This window comes from Odocoileus virginianus, unplaced genomic scaffold (genome assembly GCF_023699985.2).
Source record: "Odocoileus virginianus isolate 20LAN1187 ecotype Illinois unplaced genomic scaffold, Ovbor_1.2 Unplaced_Scaffold_32, whole genome shotgun sequence".
Taxonomy (NCBI): domain Eukaryota; kingdom Metazoa; phylum Chordata; class Mammalia; order Artiodactyla; family Cervidae; genus Odocoileus; species Odocoileus virginianus.
In genome coordinates this window covers 357,623-379,665 of record NW_027224294.1, presented here as the reverse complement: position 1 = coordinate 379,665, position 22,043 = coordinate 357,623, and the positions used below count along the sequence as shown (strand labels likewise).

The following is a 22,043-nucleotide window of genomic DNA, read 5'->3' as shown; positions in this document are numbered from 1 at the left end:
TTACGACCCCAAGAACCTCCAGGCTCCTCTGTCCACGGGGTTCTTCAGGCAAGAATACTGGAGTGGGTTGCCATTTCCTCCTCCAGGACATCTTCCCAACCTAGGAAAAGAACCTGCACCTCCTGCATTGGCAGGTGGGTATTTTTTTTTTTTTTTTTAACCAGTGAGCCTCCTGGGAAGCCCATTTATCACAGTATACACTGATAAAAGAAACAAGTGGCACTTTCAATACTCTAGTTGGCTATCTTAATCAAAATACATATTCACTCAAGTATATTTTCTTTTTTCTAGTTACTCTAGGTGTTGGTATTGTCAAACTTTTCCAGGACAAGATAACAGTTCCTTTTGAGCCTTTAATTACAAACTCTTAAAGCCTTTAATTACAAACACATCTTCAAAGCCCTTCCAGCTGCCATCAGTGTCCTGGTACCAAAGACAATGCCATATGCTTTAAATTTTTGTTACGGAAGCATTACATTTCCAGGCTCCCCCTTTTGCTCTGATTATCTTTTGCTACACACATGAAACTCTACATTCTTGTTTTACTTAAAACAATCATTTTATTTATCTCAAAATTGTGGGCCAGCAATTCAGGCAGATATTGGCTGGATATTTCTTCTGCTTCAGGTGGCATGGACTGAAGTCACTCTGTGTTATTCATCTCATAATGTCCTGTAGGATGCAAGACAATTTAATTCACATGTGTGGTATCTTGGAAGCGATGGATGATGGATGGAAGGGACTCATGTGGTTCCTCCCCCTATCCATTTAAGATGCAGGTCAGCAAGTTCTCTTCAGTAGAACATCAGACTTTTGACACAGGGCTCAGGGAACCCAGTGGAAGAAAGTAGAAGAAAGTCTACTGAGGAGAAAGTCATGCCAGTTAAGAGCTATATCCAAAATTAGCTTGCTCCCATTTTCACCATCTTCTGTTACTTAAAGTGATCACATGTCCTGTCCAGACTTGAGGTAGTGGAGAAATAGATGACATTGTTTGATGGTAAAGTGGCAGTCACATTGTGTAAGAGCACATGGAATGGGAGATACTGTTGTGTTCATTTCTGGGAAACACAATTGTCCACATCTCTAAAGGGCAGGATCAGAGTTTTTATTATGATTGAGTTGAGTCTATAGATGGCCTAAGAATGAATAGCTTTTTAACATGATTGAGTTTTCTAATTTCTGAACATGATATATATCTACTTAGGAGTTTTTAAAAGACTTGCATTTTTCCTGCAGGGCTTTTATCATAAAGATGTTTTTGTAAAATGTAAATACATTATCTCAGTTTTCAAATGTTGTTAATGCTAATATATTGAAACACAATTTAATATGTCATTTGGATCAAGAGTGCTGTAATATTTTGGAAGTTAGTCATCCTGGTGCAGGGCTTATTGTCTTATTGTCTGTGGAGCTAGATGTGAATCTTGGACCCCTGATTTCTCAGGTAGAATCTCAGCAATTGCAGTTATCCTACCATTTGTGGGCCACCCACTTGGGAGTAAGGGTCTTGACTATTCTGGGTCTTCTCTTGAGTATTCCTATCCTTTGGTCGTACAGGAACTTTTCTTCTAGTCTTCAAGTTGATCTCATCAGTAGTTTCTCTGCAAATGGTTGTAATTTCGGTGTCCCCATGGGAGAAAGTGAGCTCAGGGTCTTTCCAAGCTGCCATGTTTGCCACTTCTTCCTACGTGTATGTCCTTATGCTAGACCCACACTGCTTTGATTACCACCATTCTGTAGTATGTTTTAGAATCAGTAGTAGGAAACCCTTAAATTTGTTACTCTTGTTTGGCTATTTGTATTCTCTTGAGATTTCACATAAATATCAATATGGATTTTTCTAATGCTTTAAACAATATTTTTGAAATTTTAAAAAGGATTGAATTTACTATGTAGATCCATTTTGGTAGTATTGACACCTCAATATTCCAATTCATGAATGCTTTTGTCAGTGTGTGTCTTATGTAATATCTTTCAGCAGCATTTTTCAGTTTTCATCATAAAAAGCTTTTGAATCCTTGCTTAAGCTTTTTCCTATTATTATAAAAGTATTTTTCTAACATATGTCATATATATTATATATCATATATATCTATTATTCATACATTGTATTTATAATATATTTGCATATGTGATATATATGTAAAATATAAATATAAAATGTATAAATATAAATATTTGTATGAAATATAAATATATATGAAATATATATTAATATAAAATATAAATTCTAAATGTAAAAATTTAAAAATAAAAATATATAATTAAATAACATTATATATTATATTATATATAACACATTACTATAATATATATTATATTCTGTGATAGTTATATTCATATATTGTGTACATTTATTAATATTAAAATATATTATATATAATATTATGTGATATTATAATACATAAAACATATATCATATACTGTATAATATATAGTATAATATATTATATATAGCATATATAATAAACAACATATATTTGTCTATATACATATAAATAAATATAAATTTATTTAAAAAGTTAATTTTATAAATTTATAACTATATATTCATAATATAAATATCTAATTATATCAATATTTTATAATTATATAATATATAATTACATATAATATCTAATTATTGTTTATAATTATATATTATTATCAACATCATATTTTTATTGTAATTATATTTACTTTATATTATGAATTATTTATATTATAAATTTTTATATTGTGACATATTTTATTATATTGCATTATATTTAATTACATTATTATTGCTATATAATATGTAATATTATATTATAATTAATTATATATAATATATAATATACAAAGTTATATCTATTAATAATTATGCAATATCCATCATATAAGTGTATAATTATATAATATAATATTATATAATTATATAATATAATATATAATTATATAATATAATTACATATTAATTAATGTATATAATAATATGTATGATTAATAATTATGTTAATATATAATATATCTATCATATAATATATAGTATTATGATATATCATATATATCATATAATGTATAGTATGTATATCATGCTATATAATATATTAATATATGATAAATATGAATAATTAATAATTGTAGCTATAAATAGAATTGTAAATATATAATTGTACTATAATTTTATATATTACTTTTTATTTTTGTATATTAAGTCTTTCATATTAAAATATAATTATTATATATTATAAATATTACATATATTTATAATTATATACTTATATTAAATAATTATATATAAAATATATTTGCTATATATTTATACATATATTTATATACTATATATAAAATTATGTATGTTTGTACTAATATATATATATATGCATTTCCTGATATGCCACAGCAAGTTTTTCTTTCTTTTTATTCAGTTCTAAATTATTCATTCTTGAAGTTTGGTTAGATATATAAAAATCTACCATCAATTTAGATGAAATAATTAACCATTCATCTAATTACTAATTTTAAGCTAAAGTTAACCTATTTATTGTCAAGAATTGTACTAAGGACATAGCAATTAATAAAACAGGGAAAAACTGGGACCCTATATGCAAGGCAGCAAAAGAGACACAGATGTAGAGAACAGACTTTTGGTAATACAAATATATAATGTATATAAATATTATATGTAATATAGTATATATTATATAATATTATACATTTAATATAATTTAATAACTGCTTAATTAATATTAATTTATTAACAATTATCTAATGTAATTGTAAGTATATATTGTATTATAATTATATTTTTATATTTAAATTAATGAATATATAATTTATAATAATGGTATAATTATTATATATAATGATATTATAATATACAATAAGTATGCATAATTATAATCATAATATAATATATTAGTTTATATGTAATATATTTATATTTATATATTGACATAACACAATATATATAATCATATAATATAATATATTCTTATAATTATATATTATATAATATATAATATTATTATTATATAATTACTATATTATAGTTTTCTTTAATAAAATGTATCACACATATAAGTAATTTTTTTGTGTTTCACTTTCCACAAACCTTTTTATACTTTCTGCATTTATCACTTTATTTGTCCATTCTTATGTATTCTCCTGGTTTAAGGAGAGCTTTTACTAAAATTCACCAATCATAGGGAATAAAGTTTCCAATAGAAGATGCCACAGCATTTAGAAGCTCTTTAGTAAAAGGCGAATGTGGGCCATACAAAGTTATAGCCTTTTTCATTTGTTGTATGTGAAAGAAGTTAATATCTTTATATTGAGGTATTATGTGTCCTTGAGTGTCAGGATTTTTTAAAACTGGAAAGGTGGAAAACCATCAGCTTTAGAGATTTGCAAAGTCAACAATTCAGAGAGCCTATGTCGCGAAGGAGAGCAAGTAAATGCCGATTTCTTTAAAACTATGAGTCTGTGCTAAGGACTTATCATTATTATCCAGAAAAGTATTGCCAGTTTTGGTGTCAAAAAGTGTCTCAGGAGAGTTGTTGTCAGAATCATTAGTGAAGTGAAGTGAAGTTGTTCAGTCGTGTCCAGCTCTTTGAGACCCCATGGACTGTAGCCTACCAGGCTCCTCCCTCCATGGGATTCTCCAGGCAAGAGTACTGGAGTGGTTTGCCATTTCCTTCTCCAGGGGATCTTCCCAACTCAGGGATTGAACCCGGGTCTCCCGCATTCCAGGCAGATGCTTTAACCTTAGGTTCTAGCAAGGGAGAGACTTTTGGATTTGTGCCTGCTGGCAGAGGAGGAGCATTTGGAGCAGCCAGGGCAGGGCTTGTAGGAAAATTCTGAAATATTTTATGTTGTTCTAATTGGGCCTTTTGTAAAGTTTTATCATTTAATTTATATTCATGTAATAAGTGTTCTGTCTGTTGTCGAATATTAGGAGGGCTAGAATTACCTTGAAATGGCAGAATTACAGCTTTAATGAGAGCCCACAGGGGCCAGAAATCAATTGGAATATTTTTTTTCTGTCTGGCAGCTCATTCAACATTTTTTTTGACCTGATGCCAAAATTCTAAATCAAAACTCTCTTTATCAGGGAACCAAGGATTACATTCAACCACTGTTTAAAGGCAAGCCTCTATTCTTTGGCACAAAACCAAAAGTCCCTGAACTTTAAACAAACGGTGAAGTAAAGTAGAGAAATGATGGGGCTTTTCATTTAAGACCCATGTCTTAGTACTTCCTATGTACTTACTAGTAAAAAAGTACTCACTAAGACCCATGTCTTAGTACTTACCGACCTCAATAGGTCCCAACCGCAATAGGTCCTGAGTCACTCCGTCTGCAATGCCACGTATATCAGGTCCCTGTTTCAGACTCCACTTGTTGGGGTCTTTTAATGGACTGGAACCTGGTGGTCAAGAGTTGATAATAAAGTGAAAGAGAAAGAAGCTAATATTCCCTGGGTTATGCAGAGAACCAATAAAGCCCTAGGACAGGGCTTGTACTGCTCACGGAGGCACAGGGCGCCCTCTCGAAGAGGTCTTGAAAGCCCGGGCAGGAGAGTGAGCTCAGCAGGTTTCCATGCTCCAGAGAATTAGCCAGAGGGAGAGGAGAGAAAGAGGGAGAGAGAGAGAGAGAGAGAGAGAGAGAGAGAGAGAGAAATAAAGAAAGACACAGGGACCCAAGCTCTGATGGAGCAAGGGTGCTTTCATGATCTTTCTGTGAGTATATATAGGCTGTTGTACAAGGAATTTCTTTTGACAATGATAAAGATCAGAAAACCAAACTTATAGCAACTGTTACCAAGGGAACAAGGAATTAACAATGGTCATAAGGTCAGAAGACAATCCATATCTCAAGAAAGAGGGCCATGACTAAGCAGTTTTGTCATAAAGAGAATGTTTACTGAAGGAAATCCATGCATGTGTTTCATCCTATGACCTCAGTCCTAGGAGCCATTCCACTCGTTCCTGTTGCCAGGAACTGATAAGGAACAGAGGATTTATGAGAAACAGCACATAGGAATCCTCCTGTTAAACGTTCCCTGACACACGTGTACCCCAATGTTCATCACAGCACTGTTTACAATAGCCAGGACATGGAAGCAACCTAGATGTCCATCAGCAGATGAATGGATAAGAAAGCTGTGGTACATATACACAATGGAATATTACTCAGCTATTAAAAAGAAGCTGCATTTGAATCAGTTCTAATGAGGTGGATGAAACTGGAGCCTATTATACAGAGTGAAGTAAGTCAGAAAGAAAAACACCAATACAGTACATTAATATATATATATATATATATAATTTAGAAAGATGGTAATGATGACCCTATATGTGAGACAGCAAAAGAGACACAGATGTAAAGAACAGACTTTTGGACTCTGTGGGAGAAGATGAGGGTGGGATGATTTGAGAGAATAGCATTGAAACATGTATATTATCATATGTGAAATAGATATTTTATTCTTGAGTTGCAATAACTTCATAATGGTTCTAAAGCTACTTTTTTTGTAGCTCTATGTTACACTTTTTTATCCTAATTATGTTTTTAAGTTAATAATATCTTTACATGTACACATACTGTTAATGCTTTGTGGAAAATCCCAGTGTAATTACTTAAGCAAGAATTAGTCTTGGACACATTCCAATACTAAGATGTAATGATAAATGTGGTTAGAAGGGATAAAACATCCAGTGATCTGTCAATATCAGGAAAAATATGTTATCCTTTTAAGAACTGATAAAAATATTTTAGGAATTCTTTTGTTAGGCTTCAAGCATTACATTAAAAGAGAAAAAGCAGAAAAATTACTCTCAAAACCCCAAGCTAGTGAGTCTGGCCCTACAACATGATATAATGAGAAGGACCAAACAATTAAATGAAATTTTTCTATTTTAATGTTAGTAGGAAAAGAAGTTACTAGAGACAACTTACCTACAAATGCCTAGTTGCTATCTTCCTATATCAACAAAAGGTTTGCTTGTCTTTTTGATAAGTGATTTCTACCTGGTAAATTGTGTATGTGTATGCACCATGGAATTTTCTCTTTTTAATTACAGTGCAAATAACAACAATCTTCTGAATAATCAGAAAAATCTATGGAGAAAATGGACAGACTGTCAAATGAAATAAAATACAATCTCAAGTAATGATGCAGTCTTTTGCCTTCCAGTATCAAACTGGATGAAAGAGGAATTTCAGGTTCCTGCGAGTGAGTTAAATTGCCTTCCTTCATTTTGTGAACAAGCCTCCAGAAAGTAAGACTAATAGAAAAAAGTGAAAAAAAGACTACCAATGTGCAAATTTATTTTGTAAGAAATCAAATTTCTCTGAAATAAATCAAACTTAGATTCAATTCTAGTTTTATCACTTAATATGTGGTAAAATTAATTATCTGTTCTGAGCCTTAGTTTCTTCAATTGTGAAATGGGGACTGAATTTCTTGATACCAAAATTTACCTGTGACATACTGAATTGTGAAGGTGTCATTAGAGTCCACTGTAGTCGTTTTAAGAAATGGAGTGATATAATCAGAAGAAAATTAAAGAGGATCATATGGGCTGCTTTAGGAGAACAAGTTTTTGAGATTAAAATAAAAGTTGAAAAATGTGAGCAGGAGGCTATTTCTTTGCACAGAGAAAAAAGCAGGAGTAGGGCAGTTAGGAAATGATCAGATTTGTGATATATTTTGAAAGTAGGGACAACAGGATTTGTTTAAGGGATCAACAAATAATATGACAACAATAAGGGAGTGAAGAACATTGTGAGGTTTTTCATCTGAGCAATTTCATGGAAGGTGGTACCATTTAATGAGATGGGAATCACCTCTTGTGGAAGTTTTAACATGTATTTTTATATTTACTAAATTGGCATCCAACTGTTGGTGTACTAAATTGGAGATGTTTCCCACACAAGGTTAGAAATAAGTGGGGAGATAAGTGCTTGACATAAAACACTGAAGTGCTCTAACATTTATTTGTCTAGAAAAGGAGGAATATCTACCTAAAGACCTTAAGGATTCTCAATGTGACTTGAAACAATTAAGGACAGTAGTTAAAAGACACTTGCTCTTTGGAAAAATAGCTATATCAAACCTAGACAGTGTTTTCAAAAGCAGAGATATCACTTTTTGCAGACAAAGTTCCATATAATCAAAGCTATGTTTTTTTCCAGTAGTCATGTGTGGATGTGAGAGTTGGACTGTAAAGAAGGCTGAACACCAAAGAATTGATGCTATCAAATTGAAGTGCTGGAGAAGACTCTTGAGAATCCCTTGGACAGCAAGGAGATCAAACCAGTCATTCCTAAAGGAAATCAGTCCTGAATATTCATTGGAAGGGCTGATGCTAAAGCTGAAGCTCCAATACTTTGGCTACCTGATGCAAAGAGATGACTCATTGGAAAAGGCCCTCATGCTGGGAAAAATTGAGAGCAAGAATGTGGGGGGTGGCATAAAATGAAATGGTTGGATTACATCACTGACTCAATGGACATGAGTTTGAGAAACCTGGGGAGATAATGATTGACAGAGAAGCCTGGCTTGTTGCAGTTCATGGGGTCACAAAGAGTTGGGCACAACTTAGCTACTAAACAACAATGTTCTGTTTATAGTTTGAGCTACTCACAATGGATGCGCAAATTGGTTTAAATGGTCTCAAATACTAAACTCTGTGACTTTATAAGTATAGCTTTTTTTTTCTATTTATCTTTATTAGTTGGAGGCTAATTACTTTACATCATTACAGTAGTTTTTGTTATACATTGAAATGAATTAGCCATGGATTTACATGTATTCCCCATCCCAGTCCCCCCTCCCACCTCCCTCTCCAGCTTTTTAAGAATTCACTTCCTGTCTTCTTTTGTTCTTTAGAAGTCACTGAAAGCATTGTTTCCTCTAGGAAGGGTTCTCTGAATTCAGTTTGATATATTCCTAGCTTGTGTGACTCTTAGCTTGTGTGAATGGTATTATAATGGTATTTACTATATTGGTCTAGAATTTTCTTATTCCTTGCTATATCCTATCACTGAAGGTAGTGAACTATACCTTATACTACTTGGTGATAAGATTATCTACGACACAGTTCAGTTCAATTTAGTTCAGTTACTCTGTCATGTCCAACTCTTTGCGACCCCATGGACTGCAGCATACCAGGCTTTCCTGTTCATCACCTTCTCCCGGAGCTTGCTGAAAATCATGTACATTGCATCAGTGATGTCATCGAACAATCTCATCCTCTGCCATCCCCTTCTCCACCTGCCTTCAATCTTTCCCCAAATCAGATTCAGCATCAGTCCTTCCAATGAATATTCAGGACTGATATCCTTTAAGATTGATTGGTTAGATCTTCTTGCTGTAGTCCAAAGGACTCTCAAGGGTCTTCTCCAAAACCGCAGTTCAAAAGCATCAATTTTTTGGCACTCAGCTTTCTTTATAGTCCAACTCTCACATCCATACATGACTACTGGAAAAAATATAGTCTTTGACTAGATGTACCTTTGTTGGCAAATGTTTTCATTATGCTGTATAGGTAGGTGATAGCTTTCCTTCATCTTTAATTTCATGACGGCAGTCACCACCTGCAGTGATTTTTAGAGCCCAGGAAAATAAGGTGTCTCTCTGTTTCCATCATTTCTCCATCTATTTGCCATGAAGTGATGAGACTGGAAGCTATGATCTTCAGTTCAATTCAGTTCAGTTCAGTTCGGTCGCTCAATCGTGTCCAACTGTATGTGACTCCATGGACTGCAGCACATCAGGCCTCCCTGTCCATCCCAACTCCCGGAATTTACTCAAATTCATATCCATTGAATCGGTGATGCTATCCAATCATCTCATCTTCTGTTGTCCCCTTCTCCTCCCATCTTCAATCTTTCCCAGCATCAGGGTCTTTTCAAATGAGTCAGCTCTTCACATCAGGTGGCCAAAGTATTGGAGTTTCAGCTTCAGCATCAGTCCTTCCAATGAATATTCAGTACTGATTTCCTTTAGGGTGGACTGGTTGGATCTCCTTACACAATCTTAATTTTCTGAATGTTGAGTTTTAAACTAACTTTTTCACTCTCCTCTTTCACTTTCATCAAGAGGCTCTTTTTAATACTTCTTCACTTTCTGCCATAAGGGTGATGTCATCTATGTATCTGAGGTTATTGATATTTCTCCCAACAATCTTGATTCCAGCCTGTGCTTCATATAGCCTGGCATTTTGAATAACATACTCTGCATATAATTTAAATAAGCATAGTGACAATATACAGTCTTGACGTACTCCTTTCCCTATTTGGGACCATTCTGTTGTTCCATGTCCAGTTCTAACTGTTGCTTCTTCACCTGCATACCTATTTCTCAAGAGTCCAGTAAGATGATCTGGAATTTCCATCACTTGAAGAATTTTCCACAGTTCGTTGTGATCCACACAGTCAAAGGCTTTGGTGTAGTCAATAAAGCAGAAGTAGATGATTTTCTGGAACTCTCTGGCTTTTTTGATGATCCAACTGATGTTAGCAATTCGATTTCTGGTTCCTCTGTCTTTTCTAAATCCAATTTGAACATCTGGAAGTTCATTGTTCATGTACTGTTGAAGCCTGACTTGGAAAATTTTGAACATGACTTTGCTAGGTGTGAAATTAGTGTAATTGTGCAGTAGTTTGAACATTCTTTGGCATTTCCTTTCTTTGGGATTGGAATGAAAACTGACCCATCACTGACATTGGACACAAGTAGATATTCCATACACATTTTAGGTGAACGAATGAAAAAGATAAAACTTATGCACTTAAAAAATGTCCCCTTATTTTGTAGGTGAACCTCTTTTAACACATGAACTCAGCTCCTGGTCAGCCCAGATGGAACCAAGGAACAATGTAACTTACTTTATCCTCTTGGGCCTCACACAGAATCCAAAGGAGCAGAAAGTCCTTTTTGTTATGTTCTTGTTCTTCTACATTTTGACTCTGGTGGGAAACCTGCTCATTGTTGTGACTATAACTGTCAGTAAGACCCTGAACTCACCGATGTACTTTTTTCTTGCTTGCTTATCATTTATAGATTTAATTTATGCCTCTTCTATTTCCCCCAGATTGATTTCAGACTTGCTCCTTGGGGAAAATACCATATCTTTCCAATCCTGTATGATCCAGCTTTTTACAGAGCACTTTTTAGGTGGATCAGAGATCATCCTTCTGCTGGTGATGGCCTATGACCGCTACGTGGCCATCTGTAAGCCCTTGCATTATTTGGTGATCATGAGGCAGAGGGTGTGTGTTGTGCTGCTGGTGGTGTCCTGGGTTGGAGGTTTCCTGCACTCAGTAATTCAACTTAGCACTGTTTATGGGCTCCCGTTCTGTGGCCCCAATGTCATTGATCACTTTTTATGTGACATGTTCCCCTTATTGAAGCTGGCCTGTACTGACACCTATGTCATTGGCATCTTAGTTGTGGCCAATGGAGGACTGATGTGCACTATTGTTTTTCTGCTCTTACTCGTCTCCTATGGAGTCATCCTGCACTCTCTGAAGAACCTGAGTCAGGAAGGGAGGCGGAAAGCCCTCCAGACCTGTGGTTCCCACATCACTGTGGTTGTCTGCTTCTTTGTTCCCTGTATTTTCATGTATGCAAGACCTGCTAAGACCTTCCCCATTGACAAATCATTGAGTGTGTTTTATACAGTCATAACTCCCATGCTGAACCCATTAATCTACAGTCTAAGAAATTCTGAGTTGACTAACGCTATGAAGAGGCTTTTTAGAAAAAATTATCATATCGATTGGTAAATCCAATTTGAAGAGATTGATTTACCATTAAGGCCAATTGTTTTGGAATGCAGAAGTTTTAAAAAATATGATGCAAACTTTCACTTTCTTGAAGATTTATGGTAGCTGTTGTTAAAGAATGTACTATGTATTTGTGCTATTAGTAACTATTTCCCTGCTAGAATGTAAACTCTATATTGTTTGTTTCAACATTGCTCCTAGTAAGGTAGAATGCATTTACAACAGAAACTTACTAAATAGGATGCAATGGACTAATCAACTAAATTTTTATACAGTTCCACTAAAATTTACTTAACTTCTATATTTTTTTTTATTATTTTCCCATTTTTAATTTTATTCTTAGAGTCTTAATTTATCTTTATTTTTGTATTGCACCAGATAGAATATTTCACATTATATAGAGGATTCTCTTTATTCAATTTCATTTGTTACATAGGACATTTTAATATAGTCTTTTACCCTTTAAGTAAGAAACAAAAGATATAATGGATAACAGTAAATATGAAGAAAAGAAACCATGCAAAATGGAATAGGTAGGATAAAGCTCTTTCCCATCCCAATCTAGATTCTCCCACATATATATGAAAATATATGTGTTTGTGATTATGTCTCCGTGTATACATGTGTATTTTACTACTATGTCTATTCAAGACCTTTGTATACCATACATTAAAATTAATGTACCCAGTTGTCTTCATGTTTTCTTCTGACAAGTAATTCTGCAATAAAGTCTTTATGGCATTTTCTAAATATGAGTTCCTAGAAATGGAATTGTTGAGTCAATAAGTATGTGTATTTAAACTGTTGATGTTTGTATTTATTGACAAAATGCCATCCATGACTTCAATCACATTCCCTACTTCCCTCATTCTGGCAAATATATATTTGACCACATTGTTAACCATCAGTAAAGGCTAAACATTTTTAATTATGAGAGTCTGGTTAATAAGATTGTTTCTTTCATATATTTTAACTACAAATAAATAGATTCAAATTTGGGCACCTCTTCATATTTTTAGTCTCGTGTATTGCTTTTCATGGCTTGTCAGTGAATGCATTTTATGCATTTTATTTGACTACTGGTCTTGTTTGATACTGATTTTCATGATTTAATTAGATAGTAAGGAAGTTATCCCACTTACCATGCATGTTGATTATGATTTTTTTCCAATTTATCATTGCTTGATTTGATTTTTTGTTTCTATATAGTGCAAAATACTTTGAGTCATGTAGAATTATTTTTACATTTATATTATGAAATCTGTCAATTTTTATGTCTTGCTAAAAGAACTTTCCTATTAAAACATCAACATATTTTTTCAATATTTTTAAGTCTTTTTTTTGTACTTAATGTTTAAAATTTTGAGACATAGACTTTTATGTAAGGAACTAAGTAGGCACTACATTTTAATCATTTTTGATGATGGCCATTTTATGACTTGATATTCCATCTTTGTATTCTACAATGTGAAGTGATTGAATAAAAAATAAAAAGAGGGTGCTATTAATTACCAGTGATCTCTTTATTAATATACCATTTAACATGTTACTTGACTGCATTTGATTTAAAATGCACTGTGATGCCTCATAAGCCTAGGAGTCATTCATTACTATTCCTTATCAGAACTATGTTTATTCTTCCCTGTGTGTGTGTGTGTGTGTGTGTGTGTGTGTGTGTGTTGGTTGTTCAGTCGTGTCCGACTCTTTTTGACCCTATGGACTGTAGCCTGCCAGGATCCTCTGTCCATGGAATTCTTCAGCAAGAAAACTTGAGAGGGTAGCTATTCCCTTCTCAAGAGGTCCTTTCCAACGCGGGGATTGAACCTGAGTCTCCAGCATTTCTGGCAGACTTTACCATCTGAGCTGCCAGGGTAGCTCTTATTTTTCCATACTTACAGTCTAAGATAAAATTCAATTAGGTAGGCTGGTAAAAGCTACATTTAGATAGAATTTTCAGTAAGATTTGATTCAAAAAACATATCTTTAGAGAAGAGCATTCTTATCTGTAAACTGGGTAGATATTTCCACTTAACAAGTCTTCTTCTATGTTCTTTGTAGATTTAGTCTTTTTGAATTTTACTACTATTGTTTTGAATTTTTACTTTTTTTTTTTTTGCTACTATTGTGAATAGGATTTTGTCTTCTATTACATCTTCCAGTTGTCTGATGTTTCAGCATAAGAATTCTTTTTGTTTCCATTTTTACATAAGATATAATCTTATGTAAGATTTAATCTTTTACATAAGATATAATCTTATGTAAGATTTAATCTTTTACATAAGATATAATCTTCATAGTATATCATTCATCCTTTTTAGTTAAGTTCTCCAAGTATTGACAAATACATACAGTATCAATAAATATGCAGAATGTCTTAAAATTATCATTTTAAATCAATAAAAATTTACCCATACCCCTTTGTATCACTTCCTTCTTTCACTCCAGGTCTTGGAAAACCTTGATCTATTTCCATTCTTTGTCTTTTCTAGATTGTGAGAGTTGGACCCTAAAGAAAGCTGAGCACTGAAGAATTGATGCTTTTCAACTGTAGTGCTCTAAAAGATTCTTTAGAGTCCCTTGCACTGCAAGGAGATCAAACCAGTCAATCCTAAAGGAAATCAGTTCTGAATATTCAATAGAAAGACTCATGCTGAAGCTGAAACTCCAATACTTTGGCCACCTGAAATGAAGAACTGACTCACTGGAAATTGTGTGGCATCACCAACTCTATGGACATGAGTTTAAGCAAGCTCTGGGAGTTGGTGATGGACAAGGAAGCCCAGCATGCTATAGTCCGTGGGGTCACATAGTCGAACATGACTGAGCAACTGAACTGAACTGAGAATGTCCTAGCCCTCCCCACCCCCCGCCACTTTATGGAGGTATCATTGATAAATTAGAGTTGTATGTAAATTTGTACAATTTCATAATTTTTGTTGTTTTTCAGTCTCTAAGTCATGTCTGACTCTTAGTGATCCCATGGTCTACAGTACTCGAGGCTTCCCTGTCCTTCACTATCTCCTGGAGTCTGCTCAAATTCATGTCCATTGAGTCACTGATGCCATCCAAACACTTCATCCTCTGTTGCCCCTTTCTCTTCTTGCCCTCAGTCTTTCCCAACATCAGAGTCTTTTACATTGAGTTGTCCCTTCATATCATGTGGCTCCAAAGTATTGGAGCTTCCTCTTCAGCATCAGCCCCTCAATAAATAATCAGGTTTGATTTCCTTTAGGATTGATTTTATCTCCTTACTGTCCAAGGGACATTCAAATGTCTTCTCTAGCACCACAATCTGGCAGCATCAATTCTTTGGCTCTCCACCTTCTTTATGGTCCACCTGCCACATCCATATATGACTCCTAGAAAAACCACAGCTTTGACTCGAAGGACTTTTGTTCAAAATGTAATGTCTCTGCTTTTTAATACAGTGCCTGGGTTTGTCATAGCTTTTCTTCCAAGGAGCAAGTGTCTTTTAATTTCATGCCTGCGGTCACTATCCACAGTGATTTTGAATTCAAGAAAATAAAATCTGTCATTGTTTCAACTTTTCTCCCATCTATTTGCCATAAAGTGATGCGACTGGATGCCATGATCTAAGGTTTTTGAGTGCTGAGTTTTAAGTCAGTTTTTTATATACAAATAAACTGTGATATGACTACAAAAATGAAGTTGATTTATGCATCCATCACCTCACATGGATACCTAAGTATTTTATTCTTTCTGATGCTAGTGTATATGAAATTATATACAAAATTAAAATTAAATTATCTCCAATAATCATTGTTAGTATATGCAAATGTAGCTAATTTTTGTTTGTTGATTTTGTATCCTTCAAGCTTCTTGAATTTATCTATTAGTTCTAATAATTTCTGATGCAATTTTTGGATTTTCTATATGTGAGATCATGTCTAACATCTAGTCTTTTAAATATCTCTTCTTGTGCCCAGTAGAATTCATTTGAAATTTACACAGATTACTGTTTTTCAGTAGTTCATTTCATTACTGAGTAGCATTCCAAACTTATCACAGTCGTGGCCTCCCTGGGGCTCAGATGGTAAAGAATCAGCTCACAATGCAGGACACTGGGTTTCGATCCCTGTGTCAGGAAGATTCCCCTGTGAAGTGGAATGGTTCCCCTGAGTGTAAGAAATGAAGCTGAGGTTCTGAGGAGACAAAGGCGGCTAGATAATAGAATATTGCAAATAATAGACAGATAGACCTGGGATACACTGAGAGAGAATCAGAGAGACTGAGGAAGGAAATGCTGGAGATCTGGATAGCATTCCCTCAATTATTCATGCATTTGAGGAGACTACATCAGGCTGGGGAAAGACTTATCCAGATGGATTAGATAGAAGATAGCTTGGTGCTCACACTGAACCAGAAAGAGCACTTATTTTCACCAGCTGGAAAACCTCATAATGCACAGGGCCTGTGTAGTGGGTTGAATATGATGGAGGCTGTGCATCATGAATATGGTCCTTCATGAATATGAAGGAAGCAGTAGGACATGGAGAAGGAAATGGCAACCCACTCCAGTGTTCTTGTCTGGAGAATCCCAGGGACTGGGGAGCCTGGTGGGCCGGCCGTCTATGGGGTCGCACAGAGTCGGACATGACTGAAATGATTTAGCAGCAGCAGTAGGACATGATTAGCCTGAGACTGAGCACTTCTCTGCAGTTGCCTCATAAACCATAACAGCAAGGAAAATAATCCAAAAAGAAAACATTCAAAAGAATCGAACATTATTATCTTCAGAATTCTGTGTCTGTGTTAATGTGAGATATTGATCTCGTTATTTTCCTTGAGATGCTCTTGCTTCATTCTGGTGTAAGAGCGATGCTGCCTGCTTGAAATGACTTGGGAAATATAATTTCTGGCCATCTCTGGAAGTGTTAATATAGGATTGGTGCTATCTCTTGATTGATTTTAATATATAATTTATTTGCAAAGCTACATGAGAATAGAATTTCATTTTGGGAAGGGAAGGAATGTAAGAATTAATGTTCTGGAAAGAAAGCAAAGTCGCTCAGTCATGTCTGACTCTGTGAAGCCACGGACTGTAGCCCACCAGGCTTCTCCACCCATGGGATTTTCCAGGCAAGAATGGAGTGGAATGTCATTTTCTTCTCCAGGAGATCTTCCCAACCCAGGGATTAAACCCAGGTCTCCCGCATTGTAGGCAGATGCTCTACCATCTGAGCCACCAGGGAAGTCTCATTTTTCTGGAGTATTAGATTATTCCAGTTTTTCATTGTTTTTCTTACTGTTTTGAGAAAGTTGTGTTTTTCATAGCAGTGGCCCATTTTCTTTTAGTTGGCAAGTATACTGTCATACGTTCACTTATCATATTTTCTCTCATCTTCCTAAGATCAGTAAAATCTGCAGTGAGGACAGTCTTTTCATTTTCAATTCAATTGATGGAATTTCAATTCAATTTCAAACAATTGATATTTTGTTTTTACTATTATTTTTCTCTTAACTCATTTTGCTAGGAGCTTATCAATTTTATCAAACTTTCAAAGAAGCAATTTCTGCATTCACAGATTTTCCCTATTTTTCTATTAATATTTATTTCAATGATTTCTGTCTAATGTTTACTATTTCCATTTTCCATGCATATTCTGCTTTTCTTTTTCTAGTTTCCTGACAATGAAACTTAGCTCAAATCTTAATATAGCTTGTCTTCTAGTACTTGCCTTTAAAGCTATAAATGTCTAACCACTTCTTTAGCTGCCTCCAGTCAATTCATATATATATATATATTATGTAATATAGCATATCGTTTATATTTCTTCATAAATATCTTACATATATATTTTATACATGTATGCCATTATATTCTTATTGAAATTGTATTTTTCAAAATTATACACTGGTAATTAGATACATTTTTTAATTTGCAAGTAGCTGGAAAATGTTATATTTTAGTTATCAACTTTCAATTGAATTATATATATGTATGTTTTCTGTGGCTTCCCAGATGACACTGGTGATAAAGAACCTGCCTGCCAATGCAGGAGACATAAGAGAAGTAGGTTTGGCCCCTGGGACAGGAAGATCCCCTGGAGAAAGACATGGCAACCCATTTCAGTATTCTTGCCTGGAGAATCCCATGTACAGAGCAGCCTTATGGGCTATGGTCCAAAGAGTGGCAAAGAGTCACACACAACTGAGTGACTAAGCACTCCTGTGCTGTTTATATTGCTGAATTGAGTCTCCATGAGCAGCACTTTGAGATAAATAGAAGAGTCCCACAAATGGTTTTTTTCTTTCTTTCTTCACTCTCACACAAATACAAATTCTATCGACAATTTTATCTAATTTTATCTGCAATAGAAACAAGTTTTAAATGACTTGTTCCGAAGTTAGCATTCATCATTTCTGGAAATCAGATGAGAAGTCATGTGCAAAGACAAAGAATGAACTTCAACAGATTTGGTGACTTTGAGGTTATGATTTAAAAGAGAAAGTTTACACATATTACATTTCTATCCAGATTGGACTTTTTCCTTTTGGTGGCTTGACCTCAATTTGTTCTTTTATATTTTTTCCCCAAAAGAGTTCTCTAAGTCCAGATCCACTTGGTGATCTGGAGGTAGAGTATATTGTCAAAATTCTGATTAAGGTCCCGGTGAATATAATTAGAAAAGAATCACTCTTGGAGATGCACCAATTGAATGCCTCAATTATATGTGGTGTGGTTTAAAGGTAGATACAGTGTTTACAGACATTTGCCTTACCTCTAAGAGTATTAGCCTATACCAGTGCTCACACAACTGACTTCTTCATGCATTGAAATGATGGACTCAAAAACATAATAAATACATACATATAAATAAAGTAGGTATATGATATTATTCTCCATCTTTCAGAAAACCCAAAATTCAACAATATTCAATGAAGACAGAATAGTATAACTAATCAAGAATGAAAATGTGGTAAATGCTATTTCTCTGTTTCACTTTTATTGTTATAAAACAAAAAGAGCAATTTTTGTTTGAAAATTCACACAGAATTTACAATTTTCTCTCTATTGAAAATGTTGCTTTAACATTTGCTTTTTAAAAGGAGAAATTCTGCCAGCAATGAATATTTTAAATCTCTGCTCACAATCAAGAATCAAATTTCTTTGGGCAACAGGACATTTAGATTCATTCTGAAAATTCCAGCAATTTGAAGAGTAATATTTTTCTGAAAGACTGAAAATAATATGATTTTCTACAAACATGGAAAGTGTCTAGTTCAAGGTCCAGTGATGCTGCATGTATCTTACTCTCTGTGTTCCCAGAGATGGCATTAGTGCCTCAAGGACAAAGAAGAAGCCACCAGACCCCAGAACACTGACTGAAAGTCTTTCTCCTTATGCAGGTAACTCAGGAAGTGTATTGAGAAACAAGATTCTGAACTAGGTTTTCCATTTTGCAACAGTACACTGGTGGGGTGAGAATTCAGTCCTTTAAAAGTTCTCCAATCTGATTCTCATGGTCAGCCAAATCAGGAGTCCTTTGCTATTACTAAAATATGTTGGGATCAGTGTTATTATGTAATACTCTTTTAGAATACTTTCAAATTATAAAGATCCAGAATAGATTTACCTCGTCTAACATCAAGTGTACCTAGTAACTTCAAATTTATCTATCTGGGGGTATTTTAAAGGACATATACTTCTAAATCTCATGATAAGTTTAATTGATAATGTTCTCTAAGCATTGCTTGTTAACATGTTAAAAATTAGAAGATGATATAGCATCTGTAGAACATGATCAAGTGGCTTTAAAGAACCCAAAGTAATACTGTTGTGAGCAAACTATCACTTCAATTCCTATTTTTCTCTTCATAGGTGAACTTCAGCTTCCAACCATAACTGTGTTTGCCATTTAGATGTGTTCTTTTTTAATTGCTTGTTTTTAATTCATTTATTTTGTATTTAATTTATATTTTATTAGTGAATTCTTTAGAGATCTTTGTCTATTTTAGATATTATTTTCAATTATATCTTATAAAATGCAAATGATTTCCAATAAGTGCTATGTCTATTGATGTTGTGGTATCTTTTCCTAAATCCTTTAAAATAGTGGAAAATTTCTAAGACATCTATTTGGAATTTCAGTGATTCACTAAGAAGATTCTTCCACCATCAGAATGGAGAAAATAATCTTTACTAGCTGTAATGTAATTATGAAGTAAATCTTGATTTACTTTTTTAATTGAGTCTTTAATCAATTTTTATTTTTGTGTAAGGTATTATTTATATGTACAATTTAATTAGCTTCCAAATTGAAAGCTAGTTCTAGTTGTGGAAACTCTTTTGTAATGTATCCTTTTTCCACATAGTTAAAAATTATAAAGATCCAGAATAAAAAATAAATAAATAAAATAAAAATAAAACCATAAAGATCCAGAATAGACTAACCTTATTTAATATCAAGTGTTTCTGGAAACCAACTTCAACTATCTATATCTGGGGATATTTTAAAGGGCAGGTATTTCTAAATCTCTAAATTGATAAGTTCAATTGATAATGTTCTCTAAGGATTGTTTGTTAATATGTTAAACATGAGAAGATGATATAGTATCTGTAGAACTTCACTGACTTATCTAATCCCTTGCCTCCTCCTTATAATATTGTTGAAATTAGGGAGGATGTTTTAATCAGGCTGGTATTATAATCTCTGAAAGTATTAGAGCATAATAACCATATTGCCTGTTGGTTCAATAAGTAAATGCATTATCTTAATTTTTCAGGCAGCCATGTATAAGAATTATATTTACAGCTAATTCTGTCCTGAGCTCTGAAATATGACATATAGAAAAATCTATGGAACAAAGGAGAAATGTAACTGAGTTTGTCCTCTTGGGACTCACTCAGAGTGTCCAAGGTCAGAAAGTATTATTTGTTGTGTTCTTGCTCATCTACATTGTGACCATGGTGGGCAACCTACTCATTGTCCTGACTGTGGTGTCAGCCCAACCCTGGATGCCCCTATGTACTTCTTTCTTGGCAACTTATCATTTATGGATGCTGTTTATTCTACTACAGTCACCCCAAATATGATTATAGACTTACTTTATGAGAACAAAACCATTTCCTTCCAAGCTTGCATGACCCAGCTTTTTATAGGGCACTTTTTGGTGGTGCTGAGATTTTACTCCTGGTGGTCATGGCCTATGACCGCTATGTGGCCATCTGCAAACCCTTGCATTATTTGACAATCATGAATCAGTGAGTGTGTGTTCTGCTGCTTCTGTTGGCCTGGGTTGCTGGTTTTTTACATGCTGTAGTTCAACTTCTCTTTGTTTAAGCTTCCCTTCTGTGGGCCCAATGTCATTGACCACTACATCTGTGACATGTACCCCTTGTTAAAACTGGCCTGCACTGACACCTACATTATTGGCCTCACAGTGGTTGCCAATGATGGGGCAATCTGTGTGGTCATCTTCATGCTCTTGCTCATCTCCTATGGGGTCATTCTGCACTCCCTGAAGAATCTTAGTCAGGAAGGGAGGCGCAAAGCCTTGTCCACCTGTGGTTCCCACATCACTGTGGTGGTCCTCTTTTTTGTGCCCTGTATTTTTATGTATGTGAGACCCCCTTCCACCTTACCAATTGATAAATCCTTGACTGTGTTTTACACAATTATCACTCCTATGTTGAACCCTCTAATCTATACTCTGAGAAATGCTGAGATGAAAAATGCCATGAAAAAGCTCTGGACTAGTAAAAGAAAATGAGGCAACAGGAAAGTGTATCACCTATTTTCAATGAAAAATTGCTCTTTCCATGAAAGCCTTGTATAATTTTTTAAGCTGTAGTAGATTTTGTCTTAGGTTTAATAGCTTGGGCATAATTGAAATATTTTGCTGTATGAATACCTCCAATGATCAAAATATACTTTTAAGATTTTCCTAATTTCCTAGTTTAATATTTTAAACTGTACTTTGTATTTAAATGTATTTTGTTTTAAATACATTTTTAAGATTGTCACCATTTACCATGAAAATACGTATAGATTTGGGGTGTAAAATATCTCTGTTGATACTATACATTGATGTTTTGTGTTAAGCTTTAGTTAATACTGTAATTTATTTAAGTTAGTGGAAGATTTTTTTATGTTTCTGTCTTAAGTAATGTAATCTTTCTGGAATAATAAAGTCTCTTACAGAGCTTGCAATAATAAAAAAAAAATAAGACATAACACCTTGATTCATATCTCTCCACTCAAACACAGCCCACATTAATATTTGAAGTAGATATTTTACATTTGTATTTGTCAGATCGT

The 22,043-nt window shown here is 34.0% G+C and overlaps 1 protein-coding gene and 1 pseudogene across 1 annotated transcript; both read left to right on the top strand.

The window, feature by feature from the left end:
• The first annotated feature begins 10,833 nt into the window (after positions 1 to 10,833).
• LOC110144594 (olfactory receptor 4A47-like) lies at positions 10,834 to 13,663 on the top strand. The gene is made up of 2 exons (XM_070463133.1): positions 10,834 to 11,726; positions 13,636 to 13,663. The coding sequence occupies exons 1-2, from the start codon at positions 10,834 to 10,836 to the stop codon at positions 13,661 to 13,663; spliced, it is 921 nt and encodes a 306-aa protein (XP_070319234.1).
• Positions 13,664 to 20,581: 6,918 nt separating this feature from the next.
• On the top strand, positions 20,582 to 21,495 carry LOC139033684 (olfactory receptor 4A47-like; annotated as a pseudogene).
• The last annotated feature ends 548 nt before the right edge of the window (positions 21,496 to 22,043 follow it).